Source organism: Sapajus apella, unplaced genomic scaffold (assembly GCF_009761245.1).
Source record: "Sapajus apella isolate SASKATOON/1434 unplaced genomic scaffold, GSC_monkey_1.0 scaffold36, whole genome shotgun sequence".
Classification (NCBI taxonomy): Eukaryota; Metazoa; Chordata; class Mammalia; order Primates; family Cebidae; genus Sapajus; species Sapajus apella.
In genome coordinates this window covers 33707647-33722981 of record NW_022436976.1, presented here as the reverse complement: position 1 = coordinate 33722981, position 15335 = coordinate 33707647, and the positions used below count along the sequence as shown (strand labels likewise).

The 15335-nt window shown below is 40.5% G+C and overlaps 1 protein-coding gene and 1 pseudogene across 1 annotated transcript in view; both read left to right on the top strand.

The window, feature by feature from the left end:
- BTF3L4 (basic transcription factor 3 like 4) overlaps nucleotides 1-4272 on the top strand; it is a 29918-nt gene extending 25646 nt beyond the window's left edge. The window contains exons 4-6 of the mRNA XM_032297024.1: nucleotides 1700-1901; nucleotides 3216-3275; nucleotides 3815-4272. Of these exons, the coding sequence (XP_032152915.1) occupies nucleotides 1700-1901; nucleotides 3216-3275; nucleotides 3815-3861 (309 nt within the window). The 3' untranslated portion in view covers nucleotides 3862-4272. The remainder of the gene's footprint in view (nucleotides 1-1699; nucleotides 1902-3215; nucleotides 3276-3814) is intronic.
- A 10023-nt stretch (nucleotides 4273-14295) lies between these two features.
- LOC116564049 lies at nucleotides 14296-14692 on the top strand (annotated as a pseudogene).
- Nucleotides 14693-15335: the final 643 nt, after the last annotated feature.

Here is a 15335-nt window from a genome sequence, read left to right as displayed (position 1 = left end):
TTTCCCATTCTAAAATTATGTGATTCTAGGCTAAATCCAGAGCAACATCCCATTTCACATCCACTGTCATCCTTCTCAAGCTCAGGTTTCACCCACTTTTAACATTTAACTTTTCTACCAAAACTGTAATTATCTTCAAAACTATATAATTTATCTTTTCTAAAGTTAATATAAGTTAACTCACAGTGCTTAGACCAAAAAAAAAGAACAGCTGGTTGAATGCTTTTTGTATGTTATATAATTGATAGAACCCTAACTATAATAGTGAGAGAGGGAAGGGCATAGAGTTTATATAGTGATTTTTGTCAGAAAAACATGGGGAAATTATTTGTGGGGCTTAGTTACAGTTTTCCAGGGATTTGTCTTTATTTTCTCTGTGTTCTAGGTCTTGCCTGAAATTTAGAAGCCCCTTTCTTCCCCTTCCTTTCTGGTGCTGTCAGTAGTGGTGATCACCTCTGAGGAAGAAAAGCCCACTTCCCACTGACCATGGAGAACACTCAGCATCTCTGCTTGATTGTGACAGGGCAGATTTTGGATGGATCATGAAATGCTTCTAAAGTAGCCAAGAGTTAACTCTTCCAAACCTTTTTATATAGTAAGCATGTTACCCCCAAGATAACTTACCCAGGGAATCAGCTACATAGTGGAATCACATTATTTACACATTTAGCTTATGCAAATTCAACTCTACAAAAAAAAAGTACATGAGTGAGAGAAAAAAAATAACAATCTAAATAGCACATGTTAAACTTTCCATTTCAGTAAGTCCTGGACAGTGGATGAAATCACATCTGAAACAATTCATACTGGTGAAAGTTATAGAAAGAATGTGAGGATGATTTTTAAAGGTTTCCTAGTTGTTGATAAAGCATATTCAGGTCACTAGGCAAGTGGGTGGGAGAGTTTTTTTTTGACCTTTACAGACGTTATTTTTTATTTTTTTATTTTTTAAAATTTTTTATAGAGACAGGGTTTTACCATGTTGGCCAGTCTGGTCTTGAACTCCTGACCTCGTGATCCACCTGCCTTGGCCTCCCAAAGTGCTGGGATTACAGGGGTGAGCCACCACACCTGGCCTACAGGGGTTATTAAAGATTGTTAAGGAGCTAACCTTAAGAATTAAAGGAACTAATAAAATCTCCTACAAAGAATGACATGATGAGAACAAGTTGAAATTTTTATAAATTTACTAAGTGCTTGAAGGAATGAAACACCTGGTTAAATTTCTGAGTGTTCTTTATGGATTTTCAGTGGTTATTTATACCATGTACTATTTCCCCTTAATAACCAGTCCCCTAAGTAAGATGCTACCTTACCAAGTGGAAATTATACTGATTTTGTTTGACAGTATAAATTGAGTAAGATAATCAGTAATTTCATTAAGAAGCTGGTTTGTGTCTGATACTTCCATTTTTTTAAAAAAACGTGGGCATGTGCTGCTTTCTCTTGGAAGTCTTTGAATTTAAAATCTAGATTCTGTAATGAAATGAATATTTCTTGACCATCCTAGTAATTTGTACCATCATTTTACTTTATTACTATGATCTTTTTCCATGAATGTCCACTGCTTTGCCAATTACTACCTTGAGGTTATATAATTACCAAATAAAAAGCATAATTGGCTGAATTGCTTTTTAAAACTATATTGTTTTAGTAGTAACTATCATGTGAAGTATATTTTTCTTCTGTGATCATACAGGTGAATATGATTAAAGATGATGGGACAGTTATTCATTTCAACAATCCCAAAGTCCAAGCTTCCCTTTCTGCTAACACCTTTGCAATTACTGGTCATGCAGAAGCGAAACCAATCACAGAAATGCTTCCTGGAATATTAAGTCAGCTTGGTGCTGACAGCTTAACAAGCCTTAGGAAGTTAGCTGAACAGTTCCCACGGCAAGGTAGGTATTTCAATTTAGTAAATCTTTCTCTCCCCACCTTACTTCAAGAACCTAATCATTTAAAAGATGTCCCATCTTAAATTGGATTTGCCTGTATGTAATTATTTACTTTCTATAAAGTTATTTCTGTGCTTCATAAAATTTTGAGTTTGTATCTTCAATGATTATGTAGTGTGACACATAGAATATTCAAAAACATTTTGGTAGTAATATAGTAAGTTGAGAGGTAATTACCCAAAAGGATAGTGCCAGGATCTGTAGGCCATAATTTTATTTTATTTTACTTATTTTTGAGACAGAGTCTCACTCTATCTTATAGGCTGAAGTGCAGTGGTGCGATCTCAGCTCGCTGCAACCTCCACCTCCTGGGTTCAAGCAATTTTTGTGCCTCAGCCTCACAAGTAGCAGGGACTACAGGTGCACACCACCGCACCCAGTTAATTTTTGTATTTTTCATAGAGACAGAGTTTCGCCATGTTGGCCAGGCTGGTCTTGAACTCCTGGCCTCAAGTGATCCACCTTTCCTGGCCTCCCAAAGTGCTAGGATTTCAGGCATGAGCCACCATGCCTGGCCCATAATTTTAAATAGTTAATTTGATACTCACTGCTAATTAATGACAATCAGAAAATACTGTTGTGTGGCTGGTCGCAGTGGGTCACTCCTGCAATCTCAGCACTCTGTGATGCTGAGAATGGAGGATTGCTTGAGGCCAGGAGCTCAAGACCAGCCTGGACAACATGGTGAGACTGTCTGTACTAAAAATACAAAAATTAGCCAGGTGTGGTGGCGCACGCCTGTAGTATTAAACACTCAGGAGGCTGAGGCAGGAAGATCACTTGAGGTCAGGAGTTTGAAACCAGCCTGGCCGACATGGTGAAACCCCATCTCTACTAAAAATACAAAAATTAGCTGGGTGTGGTGGTGCACACCTATAGTCTCAGCTACTTGGGAGGCTGAGGCAGGAGAATTGCTTGAACCAGGGAGCGGAGGCTAGAATGAGCCGAGATCGCACCACTACACTCCAGCCTGGGCAACAGAGTGAGACCCTGTCTCAAAAACTTAAATAAATAAATAAAATAAATTTTGTGTTCGCCACACATTAAAATTGCCAGCTGTATCAGTGTATATCTAAATTAAAGTTTGATTTCTAGTGTTACTCAAGCAAAAAAATATGAATGGCATTTTAGATGGACAATATTTAGCTTTTTCTGAGCAACTGTGTGTGATTTATACAGGAAAAAAGGGATAAACATTGTAAGTGTTCTTTAAGATCTTTATTCTCAATGACTAATATTAAAATAAACTTTTTGTAGTCTTAGACAGTAAAGCACCAAAACCAGAAGACATTGATGAGGAGGATGATGATGTTCCAGGTAAGTGGCATTTCCTTAGACTTAAGATTTAAGCATCCTGTTTATCTCCTTTTAGTCACTGCATAGATGACTTTTAGGTTTGTGTTGATTGTAAGCTCATGAATTTAAATTGATTCACAATAAAATGGATAGGATCTAATGAAAAAGAATGAAAGCCCCCACCTTAGAACTTAAAATCAGAAATTGTCACACAAAACTCTGCTGCCTGGATTTATTAAATTGAAATCACTGTGATTATAAATTTGCATAGCTATTGTTATAACATTTCTGTGTGAAATATAATTGACATATGAAAATGCTATTCACCTCAGCAGTTTGCATAGACAAAAAAAAAGATGAACATTTCCTTAGGATTACTGTTCTAAGCAGATAATTAGATCATCATTAGTAAAATGCCACCAGTTCATTTCTGCCTCCTTATGTTTTCAGGCTGATTCTAGTTGTACTAATTTTATTTTTATTGGGGTTAGAAGTTAGGAGTTCCATTTACCTTTTTCCTTTTTTGTATTCTTTGATTCATATGTTTTTTTCTTTTTCAGATCTTGTAGAAAATTTTGATGAGGCATCAAAGAATGAAGCTAACTAAAATTTTGGTCTTTGGAAGCTGGCATGGACTAGATTTAACAAATCAGCTATGTTGTTCCAAAGTTTCACAGACACGGAGAACATCACCTGTTACTAGTTACTAGTTCAGTAATATAAATATTTTGTATATTAATAATGCTGTTTGTTCAGCAATTTTTGGTCATTTGATTTTGCATTTTGCACTTCCTCCCAGGATATTTTTTTTTTGGTCAAAATATGAAGTATTGGTGCAGTTTGAGGGTGTTTTGGTTTTTGATTCCTGTTTTTTTTGTTTGTTTGTTTGGGGTATTTTTGGTGTATGTATGTTTATGTATGTGTGTGGGTATGTGTGTACACAGTGGAGAGCAAATTGGAAAACAGTACTATTTATCCTACTCCCTCCCCAGCAGAAATAAAAAAAATCTTTACATTTGTTACTTTTCTTTTTCTCCCATAAGACACAGAATTAATGGAAAATGAGTATCTTGGATTTCAGATCTGAAGAGATTTTTACCATTAGTGGTTTGATTTTAATTTGCTTGGTTAACTATCATATTTTTCATACACTTCTCTGGGATTAAAATGTCTTGAGGTATTTTGCCACTGGCTTCATGCTGAAGTAATGGGTGACATATCTTTGGTATGGTTGCCTTAGATTCACTTACCTAGTCAGGCCTAGAATAACTTCTTTTACTAGCTTGCTTCCTGAATGCCTTTTTTCCCTCTCCTTTTGGTCTCCAAATGGCCTGTTCAGCCTTTGGTAATATTCTTCCTCATCTTCCAACTAGCTTGAGAAGGATGTTCTCCATATAGAGTTAAGCAAATGCCTAATCGCTCCTTTTGTAAAATTTTGTTCCCTCATCTTGAGGAACAACAGCTTCATCTTTAACATTTTATTTCTCCCTGATTTTACAGTTTGGTAGATTTCTTTTCTTTTCTTTTTTCTTGTTGCCCAGGCTGGAGTGCAATGGCGCAATCTCAGTTCACTGCAACCTTCACCTCCTGGGTTCAAGCAATTCTCCTGCCTCAGCCTCCTGAGTAGCTGTGATTACAGGCATGTGCCACCACACCTGGCTAATTTTTGTATTTTTAGTGTTTCTCCATGTTGGTCAGGCTGTTCTTGAACTCCTGACCTCAGGTAATCCACCTGCCTCGGCCTCCCAAAGTGCTGGGATTACAGGTGTCAGCCACCGCACCCGGCCTACAGTTTGGTAGATTTCAAACTAGAATAGCTAGCATGTGCTTGCTAAATAATTTTATCCCAGCCTTATCCTATATACTAGCTGTTCTTAATAGCAGCTACAACAATGCCTCTTTTTCAGCAAGGTCAAAATTGGGAATGTCCTTTTGAATGAGAAGAAAATAGGCCATAGACTCATCCCCCAGCACAAATGGGCATTCTATGAAATGGTACTGGCCCGAGGAGGATTTCCTCAGCCACTCTCCTACTCTTGGCCTTGAACCTACCTCTGGGTTGGATCTTATTGTAGCTGCTTACTATACCCTCCTGCATGCTTAGAATAATGCTTTGGGGGGAGCACTGGTAAAACACGGTATTTATTTTTTTTTTTTTACCTCCTTTAAGAGGACTTGGAGGTAAGTTGCATTCATTCACTCAAGTTTCCCTTTGCTGTCTAATAAAAGCTTGTGTTTTGCTATACCAGCATTTGTTATAACCAATATTTAAGGATAAAATTTAGAAAATACATCATTTCCTGGCCCATCATCACACTAATACAGCTTCACCTTGCAGCTACCAACTTTTGTGTCAAGCTAGATATCTTTGATATCTAACGTGCAAGACCAACAATATATTAAGAGATCTATAGACATGAAGGCAAAGCTCTTGTATTTTTTTCATCCAAACACCTCAATTTATTTTATACATTTGTTCATTTTTCCTGTTATGTTTTATACAATATATGGACTTAACAGAATAAAATAACAGTAATAAAATAACAGATACAAAAGAGGAGAATATTTCCTCTTGTGCTTCTCTTGTTGTGTACAGAATTTCCTTTTATATAATTCCTCTACTCTCCACCTGTAAATGAATATTAGTGCAGTAATTGTTTGAAATAATGTCTCATCCATTGTTGGATCAGTAGCTCTACATGGTCTACATAGTCCGGAATTATTTCTCTAATTGTCCCAAAGGGGACACCTTGTAGAGGCAGAGAGAGTTAGGGAGACTGCTTCAAGTGGTTAGGGACAGATAAATAATGGGTGGTACGGCACATGAACGAAAACACACACTTGGAAGCTAGGAGACTTGTATCCGAATCAAGATTCTGGCATTAATTATGCAATCCTGGACAGGTCATCTAACTACTCTGAAATTTATCATCAGTCAAATGAGATGTTTTGTTTGTTTTTGTTGTTGTTTCTGAGAGAGTTTCACTCTTGTTGTCCAGACTGGAGTGCAATGTTGCAGTCTCAGCTCACTGCAACCTCTGCCTCCCAGGTTCAAGCACTTCTCCTGTCTCAGTCTCCAGAGTAGCTGGGACTACAGGCACCCGCCACCACACCCAGCTAATTTTTATATTTTTAGTTGGGGCGGGGCTTCACCATATTGGCCAGGCTGGTCTTGAACTCCTAACCTCAGGTGATCCATCCACCTCAGCCTCCCAAAGTGCTAGGATTACAGGCACTAGCCACAGCACCCAGCCCAAATGAGATGTTTCTAAGTCAGAAGTTTCTTCTGCTTCTGCAGTTCTGTGAATCTCATTTGAAAATTTTCAAGGAAGGGATTTTATTTGTTCAGAGATGTCTTTATTAATACCCATAAAATGTTTGTGTATTTGCATCTTCCTTTTCTGCTTTTGACCACATTTTAGCTACTTATCTAAAGGATCTCTGGCCAGTATTCCCTTTTATCTTATTGATAACAATTCTTAGTGGCTGGCCTCTTTTGCATATAATGAGCCAATACTCTTTTTTGTTCTATATTTTTGTATCTTCCCCTTTCCTGAACAAAGCATAGAGTCTCAAAGAAATCCTCTCCACAAAGACATGTTCCTCCCTCCAGTGTGGGTAGACAGGGTAAGAGAGTTTGGGTGAGCCGGGCGCGGTGGCTCAAGCCTGTAATCCCAGCACTTTGGGAGGCCAAGGCGGGTGGATCACGAGGTCAAGAGATCGAGACCATCCTGGTCAACGTGGTGCAACCCCGTCTCTACTAAAAATACAAAACATTAGCTGGGCATGGTGGCGCGTTCCTGTAATCCCAGCTACTCAGGAAGTTGAGGCAGGAGAATTGCCTAAACCCAGGAGGCGGAGGTTGCGGTGAGCCGAGATCGCGCCATTGCACTCCAGCCTGGGTAACAAGAGTGAAACTCCATCTCAAAAAAAAAAAGAGTTTGGTTGAAACTTTTGTTAATTGTAGTGTTCTTGGCATAAATATGAATTAAATATATATATATATATATATATATTTAAAGAACTAGTTGTTAAATATGTGCTTCTAAGATAACAATGATAAAAGCATTTTGTGGGGGAAATTGACAATGTTTTGGGATGATTCAAGAAATGTCGGCCGGAAGCGGTGGCTCACGCCTGTAATCTCAGCACTCTGGGAGGCCGAGGCGGGCGGATCACCTGAGGTTGGGAGTTCAAGACCAGCCTGACCAACATGGTGAAACCCCATCTTTAAAATAAAGATTTTTAAATTTTTTTTTTTTTAAGTAAAATTTTTTCTTGGGCCGGGCATGGTGGCTCACACCTGTAATCCAAGCACTTTGGAGGCTAAGGCGGACAGATCACCTGAGGTTGGGAATTCATGACCAGCCTGACCAACATGGTGAAACCCTGTCTTTAAAAAAAAAAAAGAAATGTCTACAGAAAAATTGATGTATGATCTTAATTTTTGTTAGTCCTTTGAGGTTTTTTTGTAAAGCTTCTCATCTGTTTTGGGCAAGTCTAAAGTAAATGGCTGGGCTCTTCTATCAATTTTACTCTTATTTTTCCTATTAAGTAATGGTTTAAGAATATATCAAGCACCTTAATTTGTTAAGTAGCTGGTGCTTACAGGATTCCACTAAATTCATTCTAATAAGCCTATGAAGTTCTTACGAAAAACCCATATCTGAGATGTGTTGGTTTCTTGTTTTAATTCAGTGTTTAACCCTAGGTATGCTACATACCCATAAATAAGATACCATGGTAAGAGATGGTATGGTATAGTGGGAAAAGCACAAGTTTTTAGATAGAGATCAATTCTGCTGTGTACCATTATGTTGTAACCTTTCTGACAGGACTGCTGCAGTGCACAACTTCGGGAGCCATCACTTATTTTTGTTGTGTTCCAGAAGGTGCCATTTTCATAGACTACAATGTTAATAGTGCCCCCCATTAATAATGAAATGATGGTCTTGCTCTCTGAGCCTCAGTTCTATCTGTAAAATGGTACCTATAAGAGTCAAATGATTTCTTAGAATCACCTAAATGGTTAAGGTGAAGGTGAAAGATGATTGTATTATCTCCTAAGCTATGGCTTAGGAAATTTTCTAAAGCTCATGGTTCTAGGCACAGAAAGGCTCCAATTCTACACTGCATTTCAACCTGTGTAGAACAACACTCCAGTTCAGCCTGTATTGCAAAACATAGAGTTTGCCTAGATTATTACAGCTTTCTTAATAGTTTTGTTTATGATTCATTCTCTCCAGCCCACTACACAGGAGCCAGCTACCTAAATTTTATATCTGAACACGTCCTTACATTTACTTCCAACCTACTATTCTTTTGCCATAGTAGAGTATTAAGATTATTTGATTTTCTTTTTCTTTCTCATAGTGCCTGATGTGTAGTCTATTCAACATCATCATATCTAATGTTTTTTGACTACTTACTATTGAATACAGAGTTACTTAATTCTCAATCTGGTGGGGCAGATATTATAATCCTTATCTTTTGGGTTTTTTTTTTTTGTTTTTGAGATGGAGTCTCTGTCACCCAGGCTGGAGTACAGTGGCACAATCTCAGCTCACTGCAACCTCCGCCTCCCGGGTTCAAGCCATTCTCTTGCCTCAGCCTCCCAAGTAGCTGGGGTTACAGGCACCCACCACCACACCCAGCTAATGTTTGTATTTTTAGTAGAGATGGGGTTTCACCATGTTGGCCAGGCTGGTCTTGAACTCCTGACCTCAAAGTGATATGCCCACCTCAGCATCCCAAAGTGCTGGGATTAAAGGCATGAGCCACTGTGCCGGGTCTATAATCCCTATCTTAGAGAAGAACAAAAAAATAGTTTAGGGAAGTTGCCAAAAGGCCAAACAACTAATTGGTGAGGAAACCCAGATTCTAATCAAAAGCTATCAAATCCCAGAGTCTAAACTCATCACCCCATACCACTCGACAAATATTTATCGAAGTGAAAATTATGTTTACAAAGTCTCTCCAGTCAGATATTCTCACCAATTAATATCACTCAGTATTAACCTGAAAGTCAAACCTGTCATAGGATTGTTCAGGATCTAAGTTAGGATTTTCTTTTTTAAATAAGTAGTGTTTGTAATTTTTGCATGAATTCAGGAGTTGACTTTTATAAAGTTAATAATGAAATATTTTGCACACTTCCGGATGTTTCATAGCATTTGGGCAAAAATTCTTGGGTTGTGTATGTTGATCTCTTTGACACTGGTGTTTTGGTTTTGTTTTGTTTTGTTCTTGAGACAGAGTTTCGCTCTTCTTGTCCAGGATGGAATGCAATGGCACCATTTTGGCTCATCACAACCTCTGCCTCCTGGGTTCAAGCGATTCTCCTGCCTCAGCCTCCCGAGCAGCTGAGATTACAGGCATGTGCCACCACACCCGGTTAATTTTGTATGTTTAGTAGAGATAGGGTTTCTCCATGTTTGTCAGGCTGGTCTCGAACTGCCAACCTTAGGTGATCCACCCACCTTGGCCTCTCAAAGTGCTGGGATTACAGGCGTGAGCCACTGTGCTCAGCTGACACTGGTGTTTCTTAAAATTTTGTCACCTTTTTATTTTGAGATGGAGTCTCAAACTTGAACCCGGGAGGTAGGGGTTGCAGTAAGCCAAGATCGTGCCACTGCACTCCAGCCTGGGCAACAGAGTGAGACTCCATCTCAAAAAATATATATATATAAACTTGAACAAGGTAGTGAATTTACCTTGCAGCCATACTTTTTCTGTGTTTAAAATCAAACTATTCAACAGAAAAACTGTTAGAACTAATAATGGAGGCTGGGCGTGGTGGCTCATACCTGTAATCCCAGCACTTGGGAGGCAGAGGCAGGCAGATCACTTCAGGTCAGAAGTTTCAGGCCAACATGGTGAGACCTCATTTCTACCAAAAATACAAAAAATTAGCCAGATGTGGTGGATACCTGCAGTCCCAGCTACTTGGGAGGCTGAGGCATGAGAATCACTTGAACCTGGGGTACAGAGGTTGCAGTGAGCTGAGATCACACCACTGCACTGGGTAATCATGAGGCTCTGTATCAAAAAAAAAAAAAACTAATAGACGGGCACAGTGGCTCACTCCTGTAATCCCAGAACTTTGGGAGGCCAAGGTGGATGGATCATCTGTGGTTAGGAGCTTGAGACCAGCCTGGCCAACATGGTGAAACCCCGTCTCTACTAAAAGTACAAAAATTAGCCAGCCATGGTGGTGGGTGCCTATAATCCCAGCTATTCAGGAGACTGAGGCAGGAGAATCGCTTGAACCCAGGAGGCGGAGGTTGCAGTGAGTTGAGATCGCATCATTGCACTCCAGGCTGGGCAACAAGAACAAAACTCTGTCTCAAAAAGAAAATTTTAAAAAGCTAATAATTGAATTCAGCCAAGTTTGCAGGATGCAAAATCAACACACAAAAATCAATTGCATTTTTTTTTTTTTTTTTTTTTTCCTGAGATGGAGCCTCACTCTGTGGCCCAGGCTGGAGTGCAGTGATGCAATCTCAGCTCACTGCAACCTCTGCCTCCCGGGTTCAAGCAATTCTCCTGCCTTAGCCTCCTGAGAAACTGGGATTACAGGCATGTGCCACCACACCTGGCTAACTTTTTTGTATTTTCAGTAGGAACATGGTTTTGCCATGTTGGCCAGGCTGGTCTTGATCTCTTGACCTCATGATCCACCCACCTACGCCTCCCAAAGTGCTGGGATTGTAAGTGTGAGCCACCGCATCCAGCCTCAATTGCATTTCTATACACTTACAAGGAATAATCCATAAAGGAAATAAGGAAACAATTCCATTTACAATAACATCAATATGAATAAAATACTTAGAAATAAACTTAACCAGTGATGTACGGCGACAATATGTACACTGAAAACTACAAAACATCACTGAAAGAAATTAAGACAAATAATTAGACATCTTGTGTTCATACATTGGAAGACTTAGGCTGTCAACACTACTCAAGGTGATCTGCAAAGTCAATGCAATCCCTGTCAAAATCCCAATGGTGTTTCTTGAAGAAATAGAAAAACCCATCCAGGAATTCATATGGAATCTTGAGACCCAAAATAGCCAAAAGACTTGAAAAAGAACAACAAAGTTGGAGGACTTACACTTCCTGATTTGAAAGCTTATTTACTTGAAAGCTACAGCAATCAAAACAATGTGGTACTGGGCATAAAGACACACATAGACCAATGGAAAAAAATAGAGGCCAGAAATGAGCCCTCGCATGTAGGGCCAAATGATTTTCAAGAAGGGTGCCAAGACCATTCCGTGGAAAACAGTCTTCAACAAATGGGACTGGGAAAACTGGGTATGCACATGCAAAAGAATGACAGATACTTTACACCATATACAAAAGTTAACTTGAAATGAGGCTGGGTGCGGTGGCTCATACCTATAATCCCAGCACTTTGGAAGGAGGCTGATGCGGGCGGATCACTTGAGATCACGAGTTGGAGACCAGCCTGGCCAACATGGTGAAACCCTGTCTCTACTAAAAATACAAAAATTGGCCAGGCGTGGTGGTAGGCACCTGTAATCCCACCTACTTCAGAGGCTGATGCAGGAGAATCGCTTGAACCCAGGAGTCAGAAGTTGCAGTGAGCCAAGATTGCACCACTGCACTCCAGCCTGGGAAACAGAACAATCCTCCGTCTGAAAAAAATGAAGCTCAAAATGATCAAAGACCAAAATCTAAGATATAAAACTTAAAAGAGGGCCGGGGAAGGTGGCTCATGCTTGTAATCTGTGTACTTGGGGAGGCTGAGGAAGGAAGATCCCTTGAGCTGAGGAGTTCAAGACTATCCTGGGCAACATGGCAAAACCTCATCTTTACAAAAAATAAAGTTAGCTGAGCATGGTGGTGCCTGCCTGTAGTCTCAGAGTCCCAGCTACTCAGGAGGCTTAAGTGGGAGGATCGCCTAAGCCTGGGGAGGTCAAGGCTGCAGTGAGCTGTGATTGTGCCTCTACACTCAAGTCTGGGCCACAGAGTGAGACCTCCGTCTCAAACAAAAAAAACCTGGATGCAGTGGCTCACGCCTGTAATCCCAGCACTTTGGGAGGCCGAGGTGGGCGGATCACCTGAAGTCTGGAGTTCGACACCAGCCTGGCCAACATGGTGAAACCCCGTCTCTACTGAAAATACAAAAAAATTACCCAGGCGTGGTGATGCACGCCTGCAATCCCAGCTACTTGGGAGGGTGAGGTAGGAGAATCTCTTGAACCTGGGAGATGGAGGTTACAATGAGCCAAGGTCATGCCATTAGACTCCATCCTGGGCAACAACAGTGAAACTCCATCTCAAAACAAAAACAAAAAACTTAGAGAAGTTTCATGAAACTAAGTTTGGCAATGATTGCTTCAATATGACACCAAAAGGCACAGGCAATGAAAGAAAAAGTAGATAAATTGTATTACTTCAAAATGTACAAAGGACACTAGAAAGAGAAAAGCAGCTGGGCATAGTGGTTCATACTTGTAATCACCCCAGCACTTTGGAAAGCTGAGGCAGGAAGCCAAGAGTTGGAGACCAACCTGGGCAACATAGTGAGACCCTGTCTCTACAAAAAAGTAAAACAAAAAGAAAGGCAGACATGGTGATATGTACCTGTGGTCCCAGCTATTCCAAAGGCTGAGGTGGGGAGATCTCTTAATCCAAGGAATTTGAGGCTACGATGATCTGTGATCACTGCACTCCAGCCTGGGTGGCAGAGTAACACCCTCTCTCTAAAAACAAATTAGAAAAGCAACCCATAGGAAGGGAGAAAATATTTGCAAATCAAGTATCTGATGAGGAATTAATATTCAGAATACATAAAGAATGTCTAGGCCAGGCATGGTGGCTCAAGCCTATAATCCCAGCACTTTGGAAGGCTGAGGCAGGCAGATCACCTGAAGTGGGGAGTTCAAGGCCAGCCTGACAAACATGGAGAAACCCCACCTCTACTAAAAATACAAAATTAGCTGGGCATGGTGGCACATGCCTGTAGTCCCAGCTACTTGGGAGGCTGAGGCAGGAGAATCACTTGAACCCAGGAGGCAGAGGTTGCAATGAGCTGAGATTGCACCATTGCACTCCTGGCTGAGCAACAAGAGCAAAACTCTGTCTCAAAAAAAAAAAAAGAACATCTATGACTCAATATAAAAGCCCAATTAAAAAGTGTTCACAAAGGCAGGACATTGTGGCTCATGCCTATAATCCCAGCACTTTGGGAGGCTGAGGTAGGAGGATCACTTGAGCTGAGGAGTTTGAGACCAGCCTGGGCAATATAATGAAACCTCATCCCTACAAAAAAATTAAAAATTAGCTAGGTGTGGTGGTACATACCTGTGGTCCTAGCTACTTGGGAGGTTGAGATGGGAGGATTGCTTGATCCCAGGAGGCAAAGGTTGCAGTGAGCCATGATCAGACCACTGTACTCCAGCCTAGGCAACAGTGTAAACCCTGTCTCCAAAAATAAGTTAAAAAAAACAGGTTGGCAAAGGACTTAAATAGACATTTCTCCAAAGATATACAGATAGCCAGCAGGCACATGAAAAGATACTCAGCATCACTAATCATTAGGAAAATGCAAATGAAAACCACAATGAGCTAGCACTTCACACTTATAAGAAAGGTTATTATGAAAAATAAGTGTCAGGATGTAGAGAAATTGGGACCCTTGTACATTGCTGGTGGGAATGTAAAATGGTACAACCACTTTGGAAGACAGTGTGGAGGGTCCTCAAAAAATTAAATATAGGCCAGGTGCGGTGGCTCACGCCTGTAATTCCAGCACTTTGGGAGGCCGAGGCGGACAGATCACCTGAAGTCAAGAGTTCAAGAGCAGCCCGACCAACATGGTGAAACCCTGTCTCCATTAAAAAAAAAAAAATTAAATATAGAATTACCATATGATCCAACAATTCTCTCTAGGTATATATCCAAAGGAATTGAAAGCAGGGACTCGCCCACAATTGGCTGCCATCCAAGGAGCTGAGGAAGCGTAGAGCTCTCAGGAGCAGTCTTTTGAGATGGCATATGGGCACTCAAAATGGTCCAGTGTTTTACATACTGATGTAGGCTTTCCTGCAATACAACCTCTAACAAAACTAGGCTGTCCCGGACCCCTGGTAATAGAATTGTTTACCTTTATACCAAGAAGGTTGGGAAAGCACCAAAATCAGCATGTGGCATGTGCCCAGGCAGGCTTCAAGGGGTTCGTGCTGTAAGACCTAAAGTTCTTATGAGATTGTCCAAAACAAAGAAACAGGTCAGCAGGGCCTATGGTGGTTCCATGTGTGCTAAATATGTTCGTGACAGGATCAAGCATGCTTCCTTATCGAGGGGCAGAAAATTGTTGTGAAAGTGTTGAAGGCACAAGCACAGAGTCAGAAAGCTAAATAAAAAATGAAACTTTTTTGAATAATAAAAATGAAAAGACTTGGCTGGGTGCGGTGGCTCACGCCTATAAGCCCAGCACTTTGGGAGGCTGAGGCGGGTGGATCACAAGGTCAAGAGATCGAGACCATCCTGGTCAACATGGTGAAACCCCATCTCTACTAAAAATACAAAAATTAGCTGGGCATGGTGGTGCATGTCTGTAGTCCCAGCTACTCGGGAGGCTGAGGCAGGAGAATTGCTTGAACCCAGGAGGTGGAGGTTGCAGTGAGCTAAGATCACGCCATTGCACTCCAGCCTGGGTAACGAGCAAAACTCCGTCTCCAAAAAAACGAGTAAAAGAAAAAAAAAAAAAAGACTTGCTGTAAAAAAAAGAAAAAAGAAAGCAGCAGGGACTCAAACACACTTGTATACCAATGTTCATAGCAGCATTATTTACAACAGCAACTCAAGTGCCCATTCATGGATGAATGGATGGATAAACAAAATATGGTATGTACATGCAACAGAATATTTTTCAGCCTTTAAAAGGAAGGAAATTTTGACACATCCTACAACATGGATGAAGCTTGAAAACATTATGCTAAGTGAAATAAATGAGACATAAAAGAACAAAGGTTATATGATTCCACTTGTATGAGGTACCTTAGAATAGTGGTCCCCAACTTTTTTGGCACCAGGAACTGGTTTCAT